The sequence below is a fragment of the Orcinus orca genome, chromosome 1, assembly GCF_937001465.1.
Source record: "Orcinus orca chromosome 1, mOrcOrc1.1, whole genome shotgun sequence".
NCBI classification, from domain to species: Eukaryota; Metazoa; Chordata; class Mammalia; order Artiodactyla; family Delphinidae; genus Orcinus; species Orcinus orca.
In genome coordinates, this window is record NC_064559.1 from 101449942 (window position 1) to 101474596 (window position 24655).

The following is a 24655-nucleotide window of genomic DNA, read 5'->3' on the forward strand; positions in this document are numbered from 1 at the left end:
AGCGGCCAGCCAGGCTGGCCTGGAATACTAACTGAACTTGTCTGTTAGGGGTCCCTGAAACGGGGCTCCCAGTGACCCAGGTGAGAAGGGCAGGTGACAGTCTTTCCCTTCCTTTCTTAAAGTTGTAAATTCTGTTCAGGCCCTGCAGGGTTAGGAGGGTGGGGTTGGGGGAGCGCCAGCTTGCACCACTCCCTCTGGGGTGGGGGCAGAAGGGTGTTAAAAAAGGTGTGTATCCCTTTAACATGGGCCCAACCCCAGGGCCAAGTCAAGAGGGAGCTCAGACCTTACCTCCCCACTGAGCCAGCTGCGCCAGGCAGGGCCGGGAGGGAGTGGGACAGATTCTGGGAGTGCAGCGGGGAGGAGTCCTGGCTGGCTGAGCTCGTAGCTACTTGGCAGTGCCAGAGCCCAGGTCCCAGAGCCCCGCAGGAGAGGAGGTGGACCAAGAAGGTAGGTGAGCACCCCAGGCCCGTCCTGGGAGGTCTGGGGCTGCCGGAGGGGCCCTGCAGGCTTGGGAGGCCCGGACAAGGGGCAGTGAAGGGGGCCTGAGGAGGGGGGCCTGCAGAGACTGAGCAGGAAGGTTTCGTCAATTGTTAACTTTCCCAAAAGGCCAGTACGGGAATGGGGCGTTCCGGTGGGCTTGGGGGTTGGAGAGGCCTTCAGATGAGTGGATGGGGTGGAAAGACCCCCTCCCCAGCCCAGCGGCTGACCGGGTTCCTCTCCCAGGGCTGGGCCACCGGGCAGAGTGTTCAGAAGCTTTGCTCTCAGCTGCTCCGATTTTCCCCAACAGAAAAAGGGCAGATGTGTTTGGTGGAGGTTGGGGAGTAGCCAGACCCTGGACACAGGCCTCGCTGGGCGCTGTGTCTGGGAGAGGTGATGGGGTCCGGGAGAAGCCAGGGAGGGCCCAGGGAGCCTGAGAGCAGCCCGAGGAGGGGAGGCAGGGGCCTGGGTTGCTTCTCTCGACTCAGGCAGGTGCCGGACACTGGCCCCAAGTGCTCTGGGAGCTGTTTCTTGGGAGGGGCGATGGGGCCCAGGAGGAACCTGGGTGAGGCCCCCCTGGAGCCTGAACTCCAGGAGAGGGGCCCAGAAACTGGGCAGCTTCTCCTCTACCTCAAGACCCAGGCAGGTTCTGGCTTGACTTGCTTTGCTTGGTGGAGTCCCCTGCCCTGTAGAGCATTTGCCCTGCCTGGCGCAGGTCTGAGGGAATGAGGGCTGGTGTGCTTGGAGACCCACGACGGAGCCCTGGAGTGCCGGTGAGCAGGAGCTCAGACTTTCCCCGTCGACTAGAAAAGAGCTCTCTGGGTGTTGGTGAGGCCAGGGGCAGCTGTGTGTGTGTGTGTGTGTGTGTGTGTGTGTGTGTGTATCCACACCAAACTCCTCCAACTTCACTTGTTTGGAAAGAAATTTCCGAGGAACACTCTTCTTCCTCCAGCTACGTATTCTGAAAGCAGAAGAGTTTGGAAGGTCTATGGGTCACCCAAGCAGAGGGGATCAGAAATGGCAGAATTCCTTGCTCATTGTGATTGTGTACATTTGTGTGGATTAGATGCAGTGAGTCCTGTGAGGGTGGGGCTGGGGGGTAGGCAGGGACACTTGTGTGAGATAGTAGCCTCTGGAACTGGGAAAAGAGCAGGAGAAGAGGGAACAGAGAATGGAGCTGGAGAGGCTGGAGAGGTTAATTTGAAACAACCTTGCAAATTGAGTAAAGCATTACCAGCCCAGTGTAGATTGCGGCCTTCCCTGTGTATTGCAGGCAGCTGGGGCAAATGAGTGAATTAAGTAGGAAATGAAGGAGAGAGTAAGCAAGTGAATGGTGGATAAATGAGTGAACAAATTCAAGGTAGATGAAAGGAATGCAGAGAATGCCAAATTGAGGCTTGAGAGTGGCCTAGGCTCTAGAGGAGAGGTGACTAGGAGGGATAGGAGTCCAGGGACATATCCCAACACTTGGGAACAATTTAAGACTCAAGAAGTGTGTGTGGAGGTGGAAAGAGGAGGTGAGTTTTAGAGGGTGTGGTGGATGTTCAGGGCTCCACACGGAAAGGGACTGGGGAGTTGAAGAGATGGAGGGTGAAGAGGAGGCACTTGGAGGGGTGGGGCCCAGCACCTGGGGGTGGGAGGGTGAGGCTGGAGTGGCTGAGACCCAGAAGCATGGTGTCAGGGCAATTTGGGCTTTTGGAGAAGTCAGCAAGCTGGGCTGAGGTGGGCAGGGTGGGGGCCCCTTTGTTGCTCAGTGATGAATCAGCCAAGGTGGAGACAGTGGACATTGCAGGAGGGTTGGGGGCCCAGGTGAGAGGGTCCTTTGGAGGATGAGTCCCTCCATTCTCACTGTTTTGGAAGGCTCCAGTGTAGTGTCCACCTCCCCCCTCCCCCTCAGGCCAGGATCAACCTGTGGCAAAGTCAATGCAGGAGTTACCTCCTGCCCCGCCCTTCCCAGGGAGGGGCTGACGGGTTGGCCCACCACCTCCCCTCCCCGAAACCACATGCCTGGGGACCCTCTGGCCTGGTTTGGTGGGAGGACTGGGCAGGCAGGAGGGGCAGGTGACCTTGGCATGGGTGTGGTGGCAGAGCCTGTCTCCTGACCCCCAGGGAAGGGAGGGAGAAAGAGGGTAATGACACCTGACTCTTCTTTTCCTTCAGAAGAAGCTTCAGAAAAGCATTTGTCCAAATTGTTAACTCCAGCATTGTCCAATTGACCAGAAGAAGGTGGGGTGGGGACTATTGGGAGGGCTGGGAGCTGAAGCGCAGCTCTCTGGAGTGACTGTGTACCTGACAGCAGGTGCTGAGATGTCTCCTGGGAGCTCACCTGTGTCTTGCCAGGTAGAGGCTGAGGCATGGTATCAAGGAAGGGCAGGACTGGGCTCCAAGATGGCAGGTGGTGGGAGGGGAGTGCTCGGCCAGTGGCGAGAGGGACAGAGACACACTGCCCCCCAAACCCATTTCTTATCCTTTCCTCTCCCTGACTATTTCCCACAGGATTCCTCACTTGGGGAACAAGGTCTGGGATGGTGAAAGTGGGGGATTCTCTGATCTTTCTCCCCACTCCCAAGGCTGGTTGGGAGTAGGGCATGACACAGTCCTTGCTGACATGGGTGCAGCTTTCGGAATCCCCAGGAATACTGGTCGTAGGCCTGGGCAACTGCCCACCCAAGGGCAGCAGGGCAGACAGTTCATGGATTGAAACATTTTTGTCCTCATTTGTGAATGTTAGAGCATTTGTATGAAAGTCTTACAAAGGTATAAACATTGAACCACACAATTACACACAATAAATAAAGAGTACTGGAAAAAAAAAATGGTTTCCTACAGTCCTGGTTCCATACTTCATTCTTTCGGCCACAGACCAGAGCGGTCAGGTGGACGAGGCAGGGGAGAGAAGGGTAGGATTCCTGGTTAGAGTTGCCCTAAACTGACCCCTCTCCCTCTCAACTCTCCTTCCTTCCTCCATCCTGGCTTAGTCCTTCTGGGTCTCACCCTTCCTCCAGAAGAAGTTTAGTGAAAGAAAAATCTTCGAAGAGTGGTCAGGGGCCTTGGATACCTGGTATCAGGGCTGGCAGGAGGTGGAATATTTATAGAGCATCTACCTTGAGCAAAGCATTGGGCCAGGCCACGTGGGCGAGAGGAGATGCAGAGATTAAAAGCAGGGAGGTTGTATATCCAGGATTTTTGGGACTCACTTGGTCCCAAAGTCTCCCAGCCCTAACACAATGGCTGCATATAAGAAACACTATCCTTGCTTCAAGGAAGTTCTGGTGTCTGGGGAGAGATGATCCAGGAAGAGACTGCAGTCACAGCAGCTAGTGGGCCCAGCCAAGGCTGGCTGAGAGTCTGTGGGAGTCAGGGGAGGAGGACCAGAGGGCAGGGCAGTCTTCCCTGGAGGTGCGGTTTGGGCAGGCTTCAGCTAGGTGGAGAGGGCAGGGCAATGGGCACAGGAGGAGGGATGGATGGCCAAGAGGAGGATTAGAAAGCAGGTGGCAGGGGCAGGGGCTGCGGTGGGGCTCGGAGAAGCAGACTTCCCTTCCATTATCGAACCATGGGATGCCCTGGTGGCGGTGTCCACCTTCCCTTGCCAAGACCCAGTGGGCAAGGCAGCTGCAACTCATTCCTGGGCTTGGGGGCGGGAAGGGAGGCTTATTTGCCAGGGTTCACTTGGGGGGGCTCTGGGCATGGGCGGCGACTCACAGATCACAGATCCGCCTGTTGCCCTCATATCCTGTTATTCAGTAGGCTGTATCCGCTTGCAGTGTGAGTGCCTTTTGTCCTGGAGCGAGGGGCTGTTGTGTGTAGCCTCTGGCTGGCTGTGGAGGCTCCATCTCCAGCTGTCTCCAGCTGGGGCTGAACCTCCGGGCTCCTCCTTAGGTAATGGGGTGGGGAGGGGCCCTTGTATCCTGCTGTATATTTCGGGGTGGGTATGAGGGAGGTTAGGCTAGCCGGGGCTGGCTGGGGGCCTGCACAAAGCCTCACTTGATGGATCGGGACATCGTCCTTTATCAGAGAAGGGCAGCCATGGCCTGAGACCCGCAACGCACTGTCCTGGAGCCTGGCGGAAAGGACTGAGGAGAGCCTAGGTCCCCGCCTCCTGCTTTGTTGCCTGGGGCAGGGGTCTCGGCCAGCCCGATGGGGGACGTGGCCCATCCTAGCAGTTTCTAGCTGTGCTTGTCCCTGGGCCAGGGCCTCTGGGTGGGCCAGGTATGGAGAAGGCGGAAGGATGGGCACTGGCTCTCATCCTCTTCCCAGGAGCCTCTTGTTCTCTCTGGGGCTCTGACAAGCTCAGTGCCTGGGGCTGGGGAAGCGCCTGGAAAACCTGTTGAGGCTGTTGGGCTGGAGAGCACCTGGATGAGAGGAGACACATAGTTCTCATTCCAGGCCCACCCTGGGTTCCCCTTTCCCTGCTTACTTCCTCCTGAGGACCAGCCAGCCTGGGGGGCCAGAGGCCCGGGGGTGGGCCCAGCAGGTGGACAGGGGCAGAGAGGCGAAGGAGCAGGTGTGGCCTGTGGCGTCTCCTCACCTCCCCTCATCCTGGCACCCAGGCCCTGTGAGGTGTGAGGCGGTGAGATGGCGGACTCCTACACGGAGCTGGAGAAGGCGGTGGTCGTCCTGGTGGAAAACTTCTACAAATACGTGTCCAAGCACAGCCTGGCCAAGGACAAGATCAGCAAAAGCAGCTTCCGGAAGATGCTTCAGAAGGAGCTCAACCATATGCTGACGGTGAGGTCCCCCCACCCAAGGGCCTGGCCTCTCCGCGCCCCTACCCCACCCAGCTCCTGAAGCTCTTGCCCTCTCTGGGTTTCCTTCCCCACCGCCGCTTCTGTCCTTTCAGAGTTATCCCCCCAAAACCAGGGATCTCCACCCCGCCCAGCCCTCTGTCCTCAGGGTGCCCAGGCCTGAGCCAGTGAGGGCTCTGTTCCCATCTTCCAAGGGCAGCAGCAGCCCAGGCCAGACCCTGGACTCTGCCTAGGGTCCTTGCTGGGGCCTCTGTAGAGCTGCCACCTCAGTATTGCTGACCCTCAGTTCCTCGCCAGGACACCGGGAACCGAAGGGCTGCTGATAAGCTCATCCAGAACCTGGACGCCAACCACGACGGGCGCATCAGCTTCGACGAGTACTGGATCTTGATAGGCGGCATCACTAGTCCCATCGCCAACCTTATCCGCCAGCAGGAGCAGCAGAGCAGCAGCTAGAGGACCCTCCCACCGTCCCCTCCCCCATGCTCTTCCTAGGCTCCCTCCTCTGCCCACCCAGACCCCTGTCCTCTCTTCTTCCTCTAGATCTTCTCCTGACAATTGCTGAACAGGGCAAGGGGGGACGTCAGGGCCCCTTTGTGAGTGTCTCAGTCTGGGGGTGTCTCCCTGAGGGTCTCAGTCCCCGGAGCCAGCAGACCCTGGGGCCCCTCTGTGACAGTGCTGTATGGGGACCCAAGAGTTTCCCCACCTGTTATCTACCCTTCTGACCTCTGATGTTCCTGCCTGATTCCGGGTCTCTCCTGACCTTAGAGGTCAGCTTGCTGCTTCAGGTCTCCCTGTTCCTGGCAACACCAGTAGAGACTCCTCTCTCCCCTTTCCCTCAGCCCCTCTGCTGGGTAGAGGAGACTTCCAGGGATTGCCCTCCAGCTGCCTCTGGGTCTGGGAACAGGGTTGAGCCCCCTCTGTCCTGAGCCACTGAAATGGGCAACAAAGGCTGGATTTGGAGTTTGTGTCCCCCTCACCAAGTCCCTTTGTAATGTTCATTAAAACCTTTCCACTCCTTGGAACTTCCTCATGCCTTGGTGATCTTTGCCATGGGCCCCGGTGCAAGGGGGTGGCAAGGGGAAATCTCACCGAGAGGGCAGAGCAAAAAAGAAGTAGAACTCTGGGATCCCAGCTGGTGCTGTCAGCCCTGGGTCAGCAGCTACTTCCCTCCTCCATGAAGGGCCAAAGGCCACACGTGTCATCACCTCTGGGCCCTCATAGACCAAGCTCAACTCACATTCAACTTCTGGGCACACAGTGTATCCCATTTTGTCCTCACTGAAATTCCATGAGAGAGGCGCTGCAACCTCAGTCTTGAGTCATGAATAGCACAGAGATACTGAATTCTCATGTACAGATTGTTCTAATACACAGAGAAGTTTACGGGATGAGAAAGTGGGTTGCAAAGAAAGAGGGGTGTGGAAGGCCAGAGTTGGGACTTGTGCCTGGTGTAGGGGACAATGACAGCTTCTATGTTTCTCCCCTGCCATGGAAAGACAGCACATGCCCCCAAGAGAAACGGGGCAGGAAATCCAGCCTGTGCGCTCTGGATCAATGGTTTTCAACCCAGGGCAGCTTACCCCTGAGGTTTAAGGTTTTTCTAAAGATGCACAGGCATAGACAGTTTTATTGGAATCCATTACAGATCCTCAACCTTCTAAAAGTGACCTGCCTCAGAATGGGCTTGCAGTCAAGGTAGCACACTAGTCGTCTTTACCATCTCTCCTTCACAGCAACCCTTCTCTAGTTAAAAATGTAAAGAACAGGGACTTCCCTGGTGGCACAGTGGTTAAGAATCCGCCTGCCAATGCAGGGGACACGGGTTCGAGTCCTGGTCTGGGAAGATCCCACATGCCGCGGAGCAACTAAGCCAGTGCGCCACAACTACTGAGCCTGCGCTCTAGAGCCTGTGAGCTACAAATACTGAGCCCACATGCCACAACTACTGAAGCCCGCATGCCTAGAGCCTGTGCTCTGCAGCAAGAGAAGCCACCGCAAGGAGAAGCCCGCGCACTGTAGAGAAGACCCAATATAGCCAAAAAAAGAGTAAAGAACACCTTTTGCCTGTCCTGGGGAGTCACAATGCTACCTTGACTGAATGGTGAAGAACTCATTCACATTATATATATATAATTGTGATAAAATACACACATCAATGTACTCTCTTCATAAATTTTAAGTGCACATTGCAGTATTGTTAGCTATATGCACATTGTTGTACAGCCGATCTCTAGAGCTTTTTCATCTTACAGGACTGAACCTCTATAGTCACTGAACAGCAACTCCCCATTCCCCACCTCTCAGGCCCTGGCAACCACCGTTCTACTTTCTGTTTCTATGAGTTTGATTACTTTAGTTACCTCATATTAAGTGGAATCATGCAGTACTTGCCCTTTTGTGACTGGCTAATTTCACTTAACATAATATCCTCAAGGTTCATCCATGTTGTAGCATAGGACAGAATTTCCTTTTTGTGGAAGGCTGAATAATATTCCGTTGTATGTATATACAACATTTTCTTTATCCTTTCATCTGTCAATGGGCATTTAGGTTGCTTCTAGATCTTGGCTAATGTGAATAAAGCTGTAATGAACATGGGAGTGATACTATCTCTTCAAGATCCTATTTTTAATTTTTTTCTTTTCTTTTTTTAAAGAATTTTTTGGCCGCACAGCATGGCATGTGGGATCTTAATTCCCCGACCAGGGATCGAACTCATGTCCCCTGCAGTGGAAGCACGGAGTCTTAACCACTGGACAGCCAGGGAAGTCCCCTCAATTATTTTCAATGTATACCCAGAAGCGGGATTGCTGGGTTATATGGCAGTTCTATTTAAAAAATTTTGAGGAACCTCCATACTATTCCATAGTGGCTGCACCATTTTACATTCCCACCAACAGTGCACAAGGGTTCCAATTTCTCCACATTCTCAACAACACTTGTTATTTTCTGTTTTAATTTTTTTTGATAGTGACCATCCTAATGAAAATGAGGTGATATCTTGTGTCTTTTTCTTTTTAATTTGCATTTCACTGATAATTAGTGATGTTGAGCATCTTTTCATATGCTTCTTGACCATTTGTGTAATCTACTTTGGAGAAATGTCTATTCAAATCCTTTGCTCATTTTTAAGTGGGTTATTTTTTGTTTTATTTTGTTGAGTTGTAGTTCTTTATATATCCTGGATATTAATTAACCTGTTATCTGACATATGGCTTGCAAATATTTCCCCCATTCTGTAAGTTATCTTTTTACTTTGTTGATTATTTCCTTTGTTCCCCAGAAGTTTTTAAGTTTAATGTAGTCCTATTTGTCTATTTTTGCTTTTGTTATCTTTTTTTGGTGTCATATTCAAGGAATCTTTGCTTGTTACAATGTCATGAGGATTTTCCTTGATGTTTTCTTCTAGGAGTTTTATAGTTTCAGGTCTTAATTTTAGGTTTCCATTTTGAGTTAATTTTTGTATATGGTATAAGGTAAGGGTCCAAATTCATTCTTTTGTATATGACTATACAGTTTTCCTAACACCATTTGTTGAAGAGACTATCCTTTCCCCATTGTGTGTTCTTGATATCCTTGTTGAAAATCATTCAATCAAATATGTGAGGGTGTATTTTTGGGCTCTCCATTCTGGTTCATTGGTCTGTATGTCTATCTTTTTAATTAATTAATTAATTGATTGATTTTGGTTGCACTGGGTCTTAGTTGTGGCACGCAGGATTTTCATTGTGGCATGCGGGATATTTAGTTGTGGCATGTGGGATCTTTTAGTTGTGGCATGTGGGCCTCTTAGTTGCAGCATGCAAACTCTTAGTTGTGGCATGCATGTGGGATCTAGTTCCCTAACCAGGGATCGAAACTGGGCCCCCTGCATTGATAGCGCAGTGTCTTACCCACTGGACCACCAGTGAAGTCCCTGTATGTCTGTCTGTCTTTTTGCCAGTTCCATACTGTTTTGATTACTGTAGCTTTATAATATGTTTTGAAATCAGGAAGTGTGACACTTCCAGCTTTACTCTTCTCTCTCAAGATTGTTTTGGCTATTTGGGGTCCTTTGAGATTCCATATGACTTTTAGGATAGTTTTGTCTATTTCTAAAAAAATGCCACTGGGATTTTGATAGGGATTGTATTTAATCTGTAGGTCACTTTGGATAGTATGGATATTTAATGATATTAAGTCTTCCAATACATGAACATGGGATGTCTTTCCCTCGATTTGTGCCTTCTTCAATTTCTTTCAGCAATGGTTTGTCATTTTCAGTGTACAAGTCTTTTGCCAAGGACTTGATGTGAAGCCTAAGGTGTGGGGATGGCATGAGAGATCCCAGAGGCAACTCAGAATAGAGCTCCCTTCACTGCCCCTGGTTTGTGTCTGGAAATAAACACTTCACTAGTCAGGACTTTAGAGCAGCTGGCAGGAAATGAGCTGGTGTGTGACCCCAGTTATAGGCCTGTTTCTAGAGGGGTCTAAGTGTAAGCCTAGAGCACTGGGGAGGATGCTGAGCTTCAGTGGAGGTCAGAGAAACTTAACAACAGTCAAGGATTGGGCTCCAGGGCCTGGAGCCAGAGAGGCCCTAAAGGAGCAAAAGCAGCTACTTTGAGGTCAGGCAGCTCATCTGGAGGCCTCTCTGGGGAGTGTTGGGGCCAGAGAAGGGTGGGCCTTCCTCCTTCACCCAGGAGTCCAGGGACCAGATGGCCTGAGCAGGGCCCGAGCAGAGCAGGGGATAGGGGGCCAGAACAGGCTCCTGTGGGGGTCCCACAGTGGAGCTGAGAAGGGTCTCTCTGTCTTGTGTCTTACACTGGCCTGGCCTAGTGTCTAAACTATTGGGACTGAGGTGTAGCCAGGCTTGTCATTCTATGGGATGAGAACCTGGCTTATCTTGCCACATTAGGGTAAGGAAACTAAAGCCACCTGGGTCAGCTTTTGTACTTCCTGTATATTTGGCTTTTCTTTCCATTTCAATTCCTAGTAAAGTTCCCTTTTGGAAAATAAAACAATTCTTTCTGTTTGTTCAATGTTAAAAGTTTTAAAAAACACGTTCTCATCCAAGGCTCATTTGGTCCTCCTTAACCCTGTGAGATAGGAATCATGATCCACATTTTACAGATGAAGACATGGAGGCTCAGAGAGGGGACGTGACTTAGTCAAAGACACACTGCTGGTGACCAGCAGACCTGCCACTCAGACCCCCTCTTTTACTAACTGTGAACTGCCCAAAGGGCAGAGGCTGTTGTCTGTGTCTTGGTCCCGAGAACTATGAAGGGTTAAGCCCTTTACAGGCCCTGTATGGTGGTTGTGGTTGCTTCTGCTGAGGACCCATTCATTCATGTATTCATTCACTCATTCAGAAGGTAGTACTTTGTATGTGCCAGGCACAGTAGATACTGCAATAAAAAGAGGAGGAAAAATATGTTTCCTGATTTTATGGGGCTTTCAGTTTAGAGAAGACAATAAATAACCACGTGAAAACACAAACAAGTGGATAATTACAAATTGAGGTCAACTGCTAAGGGATCACGTTTACAGTAACTTTTTCTTCTTTTTGGCCACACCACATGGCTTGCGGACTCTTAGTTCCTTGACCACAGATTGAACCCAGGCCACGGCACTGAAAGTGCTGAGTCCTAACCACTGGACCACCAGGGAATTCCCTATGGTAATTTTAAACAAAGAAACTTGAATTTTAGTCTGGGAGTGGGGAATGTCATTATGGAAGTGACTCTTGAGTTGAAATCTGAAAGATGAGCAGAAGTTATCCAGGCAAAGGGAGGAGGGAGGGTGAGAGTGAAGTTGAGGGGAGGAAGTGCTACCTAGATAGCAGGACCATTATATGCAAAGGCTCTGTGGCAGGAAGGGGGCATGATGAGTTACCGAGGGAAAGTTAAGTGTGGCTAAAACCCAAGAACAAGGTGGAGAGAGATACAAGGTGAGGCTGGAGGCGTGGGCAAGACCCTGAGGGACATGTTAAGGATTGGTAGCCGCTGAATGGTTTTTTCAGCAATGTGAGTGTGTGTGTGTTTGTGTGCGCTTGAGTGTGCGACATGATCAGAGTTGCACTTTGAAAAATTTCACTTAAAATTCCATTTTGCAATAATGGAAAAGATTAAGAGAGGGGGTAGAGTTGGGACAGGGAGACCAGTGGAGAGGTAATTTAACAAATAATAGCAAATAATTGCTCATTGTTACTGAGTACTTACTCTATACCAGGCATTGTTCTATTTCACAGATATTAACTCCCTAATCCCCACAACCCAATGAAGTAAGTACTTTTGTTATCTCCATTTTACAGGAGAGGAAACTGAGGCACAGAGAAGTTACATAACTTGCCAGAGATCATAGAACTGGCAAGTGGTGGAACCCAGGCAGTCTGATTTGGGAGCTGCTGTTCTTAACTACGATTATCTCCTGAACTCGGGTGGAGAGAGCGCAGGTTCATTCATCCAGTCAACACGTGCTTATTTAGTGCTCACTACATGCCAGGCACTATTCTATCTCTATGGAGCTTGGAGTCTAGTCAGGTGGAGATACGTGAGCAGCAAACAAACAAAGAAATCATATGATGTGTAAAGAAAAATAAAGCAGAGATGAAGAACAGTGAGTTCTGGGGAGTGGTGTGGTGGGGAAATGTGAGAAGTGGATGCGTTCGTGAGAGATTTAGGGGGTAAAATAGTCAGGCCTTGATGGGCTGGACATGATGGATCAGGGAGCGGCAGGTGTGCATGTGACTCCCATATTTCTGGCTTGTGAAACCAAATACATGGTGGTGCCATTTATTGCCACAGGGAAAACTGGAGGAGGCCCAGATTTGGGGCAGTAGGTGTGTGGATATTGCAATTTTAGTTTTAGACATCTTCTTGTGATAGTCACATGGTAATGTCAAAGAAGTAGTTGGATATACACATCCAGAGTTCAGAGAGGAGGGCTGGATTGGCAGTTTGGGAGGCAGAAACATAGATGGAAACCTAAGCATTGGGCATGGATGAGCATGCCAAGGGATAGAGCATGGAGTGAGAAGAGAAGAGGTTGTGTCTGAAAAGCATCTGCAATTCTGACACCAATTCCAATTCAATGTGTGAGATTTTTCCCCACGCCACCAAGCAATTCTCTGACACCAGCTGGATCTCTTATAATTCAGCTCAATTCTGAAATTATCTACCTGGAGATAGCATCATATCTACAGGTTAAAGGCTCAGTCCTACAAAACGTCCTCCCGAATCCCCTCCCCCCATTTCAGATACCAATTGAACTTCTGCCTATAAATCAGAGGTTCCCACTATCTCCTCTTTGGGTGCTAGAGAAAAACTCTCTTCCCCAGATAGTCACATGGCCTCTCCCTCATCTGCTTCAGGTCTTTGATCAAATGTCTCTCTCTCAGTGGAAACTTCCTTGACCACTTTATTTAAAATTGAACCTCTTGAGACTTCCCTGGTGGTCCAGTGGTTAAGACCACACGCTCCCAATGCAGGGGACCTGGGTTCGATCCCTGGTCAGGGAACTAGATGCCGCATGCTGCAACTAAGAGCCTGTGTGCCGCAACACAGATCCTGCGTACCGCAGCTAAGACCTGGTGCAGCCAAATAAATAAATTAAAAAAATAAATATTAAAAAAAAAATTGAACCTCTCCACAGGCTGTTATACCCTATTCCTACTTCCTGCTTTATTTTTCCTCATGGCACTTGTGACCTCTAAAATACTATGTGTTTTACTTATTGTTTTTTTTTTATTTTTAATTTTTAAAAATTTTTATTATTAAAAAAATTTTATTTTATTTTATTTATTTTTGGCTGTGCTTTGGTCTTTGTTGCTGTGCACGGGCTTTCTTTTGTTGTGGAGCACGGGCTCTAGGTGTGTGGGCTTCAGTAGTTGTGGCATGCAGGCTCAGTAGTTGTGGCTCGTGGGCTCTAGAGCACAGGCTCAGTAGTTGTGGCACACAGGCTTAGTCACTCTGCGGCAGGTGGGATCTTCCCAGACCAGGGCTCGAACCCGTGTCCCCTGCATTGGCAGGCGGATTCTTAACCACTGCACCACAGGTAAGTCCCTACTTATTGTTTATTGCAAGCACCACGAGGGAAGATTTCATTGTCTCTCTTGTTCACTGTAGCATCCCACAGTGCCTAGCACATAGTAAGTGTAAATCCATATAACATTGTTCAAAATAGAGTCATGCCTGTCAAGGGCCACTATCAAGTCTCTTTCAGACACCCAAGAACTGGAAAACTTCTGAAGACAAAAAGTTACAGATTCTCAGAGAAAACACACCCCGTAGAAGCACATCCAATTTCGATACAACTCTGGACCAAAATAGATATGAACCCACCCCCTCTTTCCTGCACCTTGCCCTTTGAAGCCCAGTGAAAGACTCAAACCCCCAGCCTTTGGGGCTAATGCCACTCTATGCGTCTGGCCTCTTTCCTCCCTCAGAAAGTGAATAACTTTCTCTTTTTCCCTTGTTAATCCTGTGAATTCTTTCACAACCCATGTTGGCTCACCTAACAGTAAGTACTCAATATTTGTTGAATAAATGAACTTCCACATGGATGTCTCACAGTATATGAAACTGACCAAGTCCAAAAACAAACTCCTGGTTTTCCCTCCAAATCCACATCCTCAACCCCACCTTCCCATATTAACGGCGCTACCATCTGCTCAGCCGTACAAGTCAAATCCAGAAGTTTTCTTGGGTCTTCCTTACCTCTCACTCCCCATACCTAACTGATCAGCAAGTCCTATTGGTTCTACCTCAAAAATAAACATCAAATCTTTTCACTTCTTTTCCTCTCTAATGCCCTTCCCATCATTTCAAAACCATCACCATCTCCCCCCACTGCAAGGGCCAATCTTCTCTGCTTCCCACAAGTCCTGCCTTAATCCATTCCTGAAATTACTGCCAAGGTCCTCTTTTCTGTTTCTTCTAAAAGAATGCCCATGACCCATATCCATTAGCAGCAGCCACAACAGCAACAAATTAAGCAGCAAAATACAGAGAAGAAAGAAAAAAATTAATCACTATCCCACCACCCAGAAATAAGCATTAACATTTGTTGAATACCATTTGGCTCTCTATCAGTATAGACAGCTAGAGAGACTGATAGATAGACGTACAGAAAAAACAGTGACAAAAATGGGACCACAGTACATGTTATTTATAATAAAAAGTACTCTTTAGGTTTTACTTGTAGATAACAAAAGGGAAAAATGGAAAATGAACAAATTACTAAATTTTATGAAATAAAATACATCTCGTGGTGAAAAATAAATTATGTTTCATCATGAGAAATATTAGCTTGTAAAAGAGTCAGAGATAAAAAAAAAACTCCTCACCACCTACCAGAAGGATGAGGAAAACAGTATATTTACACTTACTCCCATTTCCCCTGCCCCAATCTACCCATTTCTGATAGTTATATTAGTTAATTTTAAAATGTTGACGTATACAATATTCACATTCTGTTTTGTAAACATGATTTCCAATGCAAGTTTGGTCTTAGTTCTAGTTCTGTGAATTCAGCTCTCACAAACAGACCTTTTAGCCTGGCTTCTTCATTCCGGCATCCTTTATTTGAGTCATTATTTGGTTGGTTGGATTTCAAAGGGCTCTTGGTTTCTGTATTCCCTGAGTTCTTTCAGCTTGAGACTGTTGCTGCTTGGCAGGGCATAAAATTCTCAGGTCATACATTCTTTCTCTCTGTGCCCTGTAGACATGGCTCCCTGTTTGCTGCCATTGTGAGTTCCATGGGAAAATCTCAGGCTGACTGGATTTTCCTACCTTGTCTGTGGCTGGCTTTCCTTCCATGGATGCTCTCTCTTCTTTTCTTTCTTTTGCTTTTCCTACTATTTTAATGTTGAAATATTTCAAGCATACAGAAGAGTATAGAAAATAGCACGTTATCCAGTCATAAGCTTTGTTGAATTTAAAAAATATTTGCTTTAGATCCCTTAAAACAAACAAAATTTACAGATCTAGGTGAAGGCCTCCACATGCAATCCTGTATTGCACGGGCCCTCTCCACAGCTGTAGCCACTGTTGGGAGGAGGAAATTTTCCTCTGCCCTTCTAGGTTCTTCTGGCTGGTCTAAGAATTAAATTGACATGAGACAGATTAACAGGAGAAAATCAAACAGAAGGTTAATGAGATGTATACATGGGCGAGACCTAGGAAAACTAAGTAACTCACCAAAATGGTCAAAACCCTCACCTTAAATACCATCTTCAGCTAAAGACAAAAGGAATTTGGGGGTAGTTGTTTGGAGCTTCAAAGGAGAGGAAGACAATTCAGTAAGAGATAGAGAAGCAAATATTTTGTAAATAAATATTTGCTGGGCCATGCAGAGACAATCGGACACTAGTGGACTCTGATCTCTCCCTACCACACCTAGCCTATATTCTTTGCAGATAGCTCTATTCTGGCTTTTATCCAAATTCTTTAGGCAGCAAAGGGGACGTTAATAGAAAGACTACCTGAGTCTTATGTTTCTTAAAATTAAATTAATCTTCAAGCCAAAGAGACACATTTTGGGGTGGCAAATTTTGCTCCTGAATTATGAGTTTATGGTTTTTTACTGCTATCCTGAATTATGCGTTTATGATTCCCTTGATTAAAAAAATAATTTTGATCACATGTGTACATATTCCTAAGCAATATGTTATTTAGTATTGCATGTTTTTGCACTTTACATAAATAGTACCATAACGCATGGATTCTTCTGCAACTTCCTCTCTTGTTTTATCCATATTGATGAAGTTCATTCATTTACATTACTGTGTCATATTTCATTGTTTAAATATGCTCTAGGGCTTCCCTGGTGGAGCAGTGGTTGAGAGTCTGCCTGCCAATGCAGGGGACATGGGTTTGTGCCCCCGGTCCGGGAAGATCCCACATGCCGCAGAGCGGCTGGGCCCATGAGCCATGGCCGCTGAGCCTGCACATCTGGAGCCTGTGCTCCGCAATGGGAGAGGCCACAACAGTGAGAGGCCCGCGTATCGCAAAAAAAAAAAAAAAAGCTCTAATTTATTTCTCTATACTGTTGATGAACAGTAGGGTTGTTTTCATTTTTTTTCTGTTTCTTTTAAAACTATTTTATTATCTATTAATTAAAATTATTATTGTATTATAGTAAGAAAACATAATCTGTGTAACAATGATTCTTTGAAATTTATTGAGACTTCTTTTGTGTCCTAGAGCTTATTCAATATTACATGATCCACATGTGCTAGAAAAAAATGTTTATGTTCTCTTTGTTGGGTGTAGGATTCTCTACATATACCAAATAGTTTGAATTTACCAATAACATTATTCAGCTATTTTATATTTCTGCTTTTTTTTTGTCTCCTTGATCAGTTTCTGAGAAGAGTGCATTACAATTTCTAACCATAATTTATTTATTTCTTCCAGAAGTTTTGTTAGCTGTTGCTTTATATATTTTGAGGCTATATTATTGGTGTTTTAATGTTCATGATGTTTGTATTTTCTTGTATTATGTTCCTCTTGTCTCATAGTTTTTCATCTTGAATTCTCTTTTATCAAATATCAAAATTACTTCCCTGATATTTCTTATGCTTTATATTTCCCTGGTGTATTTTCTCCTGTTCTTTTATTTAAAATATTTAAAATTTAAACATTTAATACATTTTTCTTTTAAATGTTTCTCTTGTATGCAACATATTGCTGAAAAAAATTTTAAACCCAACTTGGGAATCTTTGTCTTTTAACAAGTATGTTTATTTTGTTCATCTTTATTACAGATTCCTTTATAGTATTAGGACTTATTCTGACATTTTAATTTTCTGTATACTGTGCCTTTTTTGTCGTTTTTTTCTTTCTTGCTTTCCAACTGATGGAGCCAACTTTCTTCTTATATTTAAAAGTTATATATTCTATATTTTTACAATGTTGTGATTGCTTTAATTTAACTCCAGTTCCTCCTTAGAATAATTTCTAAATGTATCATTCATTTTATATTTCCCTTAATAGCAAAAGTACTTTTTCACACCCTCATATCCTTTTAGTCTTGCCCTTTCCTCTCTCTTCTCTCATCATCTTGACAGTTCTTAAAATTCAGGTTGATTCTTCTTTTGTGTAATTCCCCAACCAAAGACTAGCTGTCTTGTCCCTCAAGTACTTTTCCTCAAGCCGCTAATAAAATTTTGTGCCAAGTCCTTTTTTTGCAAATATAACCTGCAGCAACTGGAGACGCTGCTCTCCACCCAACCATTTCATTCTCTCTCTCTCTCTCTCCCTTGCCCTTTGGCTTTTAAAAATAATCAGTTTTATTATATTATTTAACCAGTTTTCCTCCCCATGTCTCAGGCATCATCCTCATTTCTCTCTTCTTATTTGAGTACTTTCTCTAAGAGTGTTGTTTTCTTTAAAAAAATAAATTTATTTATTATTTTTGGCTGTGTTGGGTCTTTGTTGCTGCACGCGGGCTTTCTCTAGTTGTGGTGAGCAGGGGCTACTCTTTGTTGCAGTGCGCAGGCTTCTCATTGCGGTGGCTTCTCTTGTTGCAGAGCATGGGCTCTAGGCGCGCAGGCTTCAGTAGTTGTGGCACGAGGTCTCAGTAGTTGTGGCTTGCAGGCTCTACAGTGCAGGCTCAGTAGTTGTGGTGCACGGGATTAGTTGCTCCATGGCATGTGGGATCTTCCCGGACCAGGGTTCGAACCTGTGTCCCCTGCATTGACAGGCAGATTCTTAACCACTGTGTCACCAGGGAAGTCCTGAAGAGTGTTGTTTTTTTTTTTTTTTACGGTACGCAGGCCTCTCACTGTTGTGGCCTCTCCTGTTGTGGAGCACAGGCTCCAGATGCACAGGCTCAGCGGCCATGGCTCACGGGCCCAGCTGCTCCACGGCATGTGGGATCTTCCCGGACCGGGGCACGAACCTGTGTTCCCTGCATCGGCAGGCAGACTATCAACCACTGTGCCACCAGGGAAGCCCCCGAAGAGTGTTTTTAATGTTGGTCTTTTTCCTGAGGCCTACTATGCCTGAGGATTTTTTTTTTTTGGCTGTGCCAGGCTGCTTGTGGGATCCTATTTCCCCCACCAGGGATCGAACCCGGCCCCAGGCAGCGGAAGAGCAGTCCCAACCCCTGGACCACCAGGGTTTAATACCCTCACATTTGAATGACTATTTGGCTATATGTAAGATTTCTTTCAACGTTTGAAAACATTGCTACTTTGTCTTCTTGCATCTAGTGTTTCTGTTGAGAAGTCTGATGCAGTTTGATTTTTGTTCCTTTGTATTTCTTTTGGAGATGTTTAGAATTTTATCTGATTTGATACACTTAAATTTCAGTATGAGTCTAAATGTGTTTTTTGCCCTCCTTAGTTACCCCAGTTAGCACTCTGTGAGCCATTTCAAGCTGAGAACTTTCACCTTACTCTAACTCTCAGAAATGTATTAGCATATTTCTTCAGCTATTCCCCCCTACCTTTTTTTCTTCCTCTCTTTGGGGAATCCTATTATCCTGATCTCACACTTTTATTCTCTATGTCATTTAGCTCCTTTTGAAGTATTCTCTCTTTAATCTTTTCTTCTGCCCTCTGGGAGATTTTCTCAGTCTGATCTCCCAGTTCACTCATTTGTTCTCCAGCTGTATCCATCCTTTATTTTTTCCACTTGTTGTGTTCTTAATGTCAACAAATATATTTTTTATATTCGATATGTCTACTCGGTTCTTTTTTTATGACCTCTTGTTCTTATTTCTATCAGTTGTTCTTTATCTTTTTGAGGATATTTATTATCTTATTTTAATTTCTTGGTTCATCAGTTTCAACAATTCTACTTCAAATGGTTTAGCTTGCTCTTATTATGTCATTATAATAGCTATATACCTCAGGTTCTGATTATTTTGGCTTGTAAGTACATGTTTCCTGGGCTGGGGTGGGGTTTGTTCTCAGTTATTGTGTCCGGTGATGGGTATTGGGGCCCTCAGTGTGGACAGCCAAAGACACCAGAGAACTAGGGTCACTATTCTCTTTGCTGTCACTCTACTAGGCAACATTCTGGGAAGGGCTATGCCTTCGAACTCTAAAACACAGCTCTGGGAAGAGGCAGTCCCTTTAGGTCGTAATCCTCCAGCTCTGGGGATTTGCAGGAGGGGGCTTTGCTGCCCCAGGTCAGCCCACACCTATGTTCATCTGCTTCTTATCCCAACAGGGCTTTTATGCTGCACTGTTTGTAGTCAGCTGTCAGGGTTCTTGTTTTTCCATGGAGACAATCATATCATCTTGTTATTTTTTCCTAATCCTTAGACCTTAAGAAAAATGGCCATATACTTCAGTTTAACGTTGAGTGAAGTGATAATAGTGGGAATCATTTCCTTGTTCTTGACTTTAATAAGAATGATTTAGGGACTTCCCTGGTGGCGCAGTGGTTAAGAATCTGCCTGCTAATGTAGTGGACACAGGTTCGAGCCCTGGTCGGGGAAGATCCCACATGCCGCGGAGCAGCTAAGCCCGTGCGCCACAACTACTAAGCATGCTCTCTAGAGCCCGTGTGCCACAACGACTGAGCCCACGTGCCACAACTACTGAAGCCTGCACACCTAGATCCCATGCTCCGCAAAAAGAGGAGCCACAACAGTGAGAAGCCTGCGCACCACAACAAAGAGTAGCCCCTGCTCGCCGCAACCAGAGAAAGCCCGCGTGCGGCAACGAAGACCCAATGCAGCCAAAAATAAATAAATAAATAAATTTATACTTAAAAAAAAAATAATTTAAATCATTTACTATTGAGAATGAAATTGAACTAAGTTTTTGATAGATGCCCTTTGTTGGTCAAGATATTTCTTTTCCATTCCTAGATTACTAAGGGTTTCATTATGAATGGGTATTAAATTTATTCTGGCATCTCTTGAGATAATCATATAATTTTAATTTTTAATCTGTTAGTGGGGTGACTTACATTAATACATTTGCTAATGTTAAAACCATCTCTGCATTCATGATGTTGACCCAACTTAGGCATGATGTATTTTTCTTAAGTATAATGATGGAGTCCATTTGCTAATAGTTTACTGAGGATTTTGTATCTGTAAGCATAACTGAGATTGGTTTCTAACTTTCCTTTCTCGTATGGTACATTTCTGGTGTTCACATGCAGGGTGATTTACTTAGTACACAGATTTGGCTGTGTATAACAAATACCAAAAATAGCAGAGGCAAGTAGGAAGAAGTTGACTGCTTTGTCACGTACTGTCTGGAGGTTTGTGGTCTAGGGCTAGTTTGGGGGTTCTGCCCAGCTATCCCTGGTTTGTATGGTCCAAATGGCTCATCTGTATTCTAAACAGCAGTGAAAGAACAGCATGTTCTCTGCCATTAAGGGCATGAATCAGAAGTTGCATCTATCGCTGTTACTGGCCAGAGTTGGAATCAAACTCAGATTTGGCTCAAAAGTCAATGTTCGAGAGACAAGGGTTGGTGGAAAAAGATGCTTTATACAGGAAGCTGGCAACCTGGGAAGATGGTGGATTAGTGCCCCCCAAACCATCTCCAAGTTGCCAGTTAGAGGGAAAAGGATTTTATAGGAAAAAACTGGGAAGATTCAGGGGTGTGCAGGCAGGGGCTATGTGCCGAACAGTAACAGTCAACTCTGACAATCATCTCAGAATTGGTCATGCAGTGATCTGGTCAGCATCATCTTGATTGTTTTAAGAACAGTCAATCTATAGCTCCAGGGTTGCTTTGTTCCCATTTCCTTGAGGCCAGTTTCTGGAATTAGGCAAGCCATAGATTTAGTACTGCTCAGGATGGAGCCGCTTGTATCATGGCTATAGTCTGGTTACCATGTAGTTAGCTTTTTCCCTCTGGTGGTGGTTTTAGTAACTGCAAAACAACTCAGGAATGTGTATCAGACTCTGTTCTCTAAGTCCTTCAGGGAGGAGTGAGCGATTCTGTGACTGCCATGTGGCTGACCTGTTTAAATTGTTACCAGTTCTCCTGGCCAAACTCTTATCTTTTGTTACTATATGTTCCCATTCTTTCAATCCTTGACTCTTGAGCCTGCATTTTGTGACTCATGGGAGGCCTTGGAGACCAAAGCTTTTCTACAAATAAGAGGCAGGAGGAGGACATGGTGGTGTGGGGGAGGTCTGTCCGGGGAAGCCTCCATAATGTCCTGCTCAGTAACATCACTTCTGTTTACTTCTCTAGGCCAGAGCTCAGTCATGTGGCTACTCCTAGATGCAAGGAAGGCTGGGGAGTGTGGCCTTTCTTTGAACTTAAAAGTACAGGTTCTTTTGCTATGAGAGACAAGAGAATAGGTAATGGCGCAACCAGCAGTCTTTATTGCAAAGCTTATTTCGTATCTGCCACATAAAATAAGCTGGGCACTCTTTCCTTTTTTTCTAGAAATATAAGTTTGTATAAGATTTTTTTTCTTGGCTATTTGATAAACTTGCCTGCAAAAATCATTTGGATCGGTTTTATTTATTTATTTATTTTTTTGTGGTACGCGGGCCTCTCACTGCTGTGGCCTCTCCCATTGCAGAGCACAGGCTCCGGATGCGCAGGCTCAGCGGCCATGGCTCACCGGCCCAGCCACTCCGCGGTATGTGGGATCTTCCCAGACCGGGGTACGAACCCGTGTCCCCTGCATCAGCAGGCGGACTCTCAACCACTGCGCCACCAGGGAAGCCCGGATCTGTTTTATTTTTAATTTTTATCATTATTGTGTGGATTTATACCACGGATCAATTTCTTTAATAGTTATAGGTCTTCAGATTTCCTCTCTCCCCCTGCAAAGCTGCCTATTTTATGTAATTTTTCAAATTTCACTCTCAGTTTTTTTTTTAAGATTGATTGATTGATTGATTAGCTGTGTTGGGTCTTCTTTGCTGTGCGGGCTTCTCATTGCGGTGGCTTCTCTTGTTGCAGAGCACGGGCTCTAGGCGCACGGGCTCAGTAGTTGTGGCTCGCCGGCTCTAGAGTGCAGGCTCGGTAGTTGTGGCTCACAGGCTTAGTTGCTCCGTGGCATGTGGGATCCTCCCGGACCAGGGCTCGAACCCGTGTCCCCTGCATTGACAGGTGGATTCTTAACCACTAGCGCCACCAGGGAAGCCCCTCTTGGAGATTCTTGGTGATTGGACATTATAGGGGAGGTTTACCATTGTGATCGCCTGTGTTTAAGTCATGCCTCATTCATTTTGTGAGCTTGGGGAAACTTCCCTGAACCTCATTTTTCTCCTTTATAAAGTGGGGTAAGACTGTACTAATTTCCTGGGATTGTTCTGTAAATTAAATGGGATGATATACGGACAGTTACCCAGCACACAGCAGGTGCCCCATAATGTCAGTCTGCACCCCTCCAGCAAAGGGAATGACAAATGCATTACACACGGCAGATCCAGAATGACCCACACCCAGTGTGATAATGCAGGTTCTCTCATGCTGAGCAGGCTGTCAGGGGATAGTAGATAAATTATTTCATAAAGTTTGTTAAGAGAAAATATTTAAAAGCATATTTGCGGGGGGCTGGGGGGGGAGAAGAAGAATAAAGGGGTCCTTGTAGTGAAAAAGTTTAAGCTCAGAGGTTGGTGCAACTCCCCCAAAGTCACACAGTAAGTCAGGAGAAAGCCAGGGCTTAAATCTGGGGTCCCAATAGCAAGACCATTTCTCTTCCCGCCAAGTTGCCCCCGGGATAGTGGGTGGGTTGGCAGAGCTTGGCAGTGTTCAGCCCCTCACTTCTGCCACCTAGTTCACTCCTGACTCCTCCCTGTGGCTTTTAAACAGTTTACAGGCATACAGTTTCCATCTTAGAAGTCCACCTGGGCTGGAAAAACTTCATACATCAGGCAGGTGTGAGAGGTGTGGGTGTGGGAAGGCTCGCTGGAGATGAATCAGCACTGCCTACTCCTGCCTGAGTCAGGAGCAGGGCAGGGCAAGAACAGGCAGACCCCGATAGGAGGGAGGGAAAGGAGAGCCCAGAGACCAGCCTGCAATGCCACGTCGCAACCACCAGGAGGCATAAACAAGACAGGCAAAGCCCAGGAGCCGCTGGTAGGAAACCTCTGGCACCTGGAGCTGGGGCGAGGGAATGGACGGAAAGCAGACACCCAGTTTCCCAGTCTGGGCATGGGCACAGTCACTGCCAGGATGTGCCCACTGCCTGCCTGTGTCCTGGCTTCTCTGCCTTCATGGAGAAGTGGAGAATGTAGAGCGGGATTGGAATCTAGGGGTCGGTCTATCTAACCCTCCTGTTCTGCCAGGAGGGGGAGGGAATTGCTCTAGATCACACAGCAAGTTAGTGGCAAATTATGTGATTTTCATCAGTCTCAGGAATATGGCCCCTTGATGGGCATGGTCCTGGCCTCAGTTCCTATTTAAGGACAGGTGTCCAGGTAGTGCCCCTAGCAATCAGTGGCACTCTTGCCCTCTCTCTCTCTCATCTTTCTGGTCTTCTTCTCTTTTCCCTCACAGCCCCTTTGTTTCTGTGACTCTATTTTTCTCAGACCTTTTCTCCCAGTTTCCATCTGTCTGCCTCCCATCTCCATCCCTGCCCGTTGGGGAGTTTGCTCTGCTCCTTCCCTCACAGGGTCCACGAGCGTGATGTTTCCTGCAGTCACTTCTCAGGGATTCATAGCTCTCTGGAGCTCCATTTTCCAACCCACTGTCTCAGTTCCACTCCTGGGATCCAGAGGAGAAGTTATGATTTGGTAGCATAATCAGTGATGTGATTTGGGGGGGTGGGAAGGCCCCCTGGCTCCTAAATACTGCCCCCAGCACGCCACCCCGCATTCAGTAACCATAAACTCCCGGTTAGCACCTGGTGTGGGCAGGACCCTTTGCTCATGCAGTCCCTGCCCTGTGAGGTCACCATGTGGGAGTGAGGGTGAGAGGAGACAAGCACACGAGTGATTCAGTGGAGAGCAGAATGCTCTGAGCACACAGGACAAAAGGAGTGCTTGGTGCGGGACAGAGCAGGTAGAGACAGAATTGGGGGCAGGCTCTGTGAGGTCGGGGGCGTTAAAACGGCCTTTGAAGGATAGGTGGGATTTCAGCAGGAAGGGATGTGGTGAGTGGGCACATTCTGAGCAGAAGGATGAACATGAACAGAGTCTTGGCCACCCCAGGTGCACATACCCCCATGTGCTCAGGTACAGTGAGCAGGCAGTTAGGAGATATGCAGGGGAGGTTGGAATGCAGGTGGGGGTCAAAGCCTGAAGCACTTCACTGCCAGCAAGAGCCATGGGGACACCACTGCAGTTTCTGAGCAGAAGTGGCGTCTGTTGAAGTCCTCAGTTAAAATGGAAGAACTGCTGTCAAAAGCAATGCATTGCACCCCAGTGGTCTTTAACCTCAGGGTGAACAGCTTTTATTCCGGGCTCGGCCTGAAGTAGGTTTTGATGGGGAAGAGCAGTAGCATGAGGGGTCCAAGTGCCTTGGGGAGGAGGGACACTGGGTGGTTTGCAAGGTGTAGGAGAGGATGCTG

At 47.0% G+C, this 24655-nt stretch overlaps 1 protein-coding gene across 3 annotated transcripts; it reads left to right on the forward strand.

Moving 5' to 3' along the window:
* Nucleotides 1–267: 267 nt before the first annotated feature.
* S100A16 (S100 calcium binding protein A16) lies at nucleotides 268–6251 on the forward strand. Of its 3 annotated transcripts, none has more exons than XM_033414722.2 (3): nucleotides 268–447; nucleotides 5028–5205; nucleotides 5509–5744. In XM_033414722.2, the coding sequence occupies exons 2-3, from the start codon at nucleotides 5053–5055 to the stop codon at nucleotides 5611–5613; spliced, it is 258 nt and encodes an 85-aa protein (XP_033270613.1). In that variant the 5' UTR covers nucleotides 268–447; nucleotides 5028–5052; the 3' UTR covers nucleotides 5614–5744. The 3 variants fall into 3 exon arrangements, with proteins under 3 accessions (XP_033270613.1, XP_033270612.1, XP_004284759.1); XM_033414721.2 differs by having other exon boundaries at nucleotides 289–447; nucleotides 5520–6251; XM_004284711.3 differs by having other exon boundaries at nucleotides 295–451; nucleotides 5520–6251.
* The last annotated feature ends 18404 nt before the right edge of the window (nucleotides 6252–24655 follow it).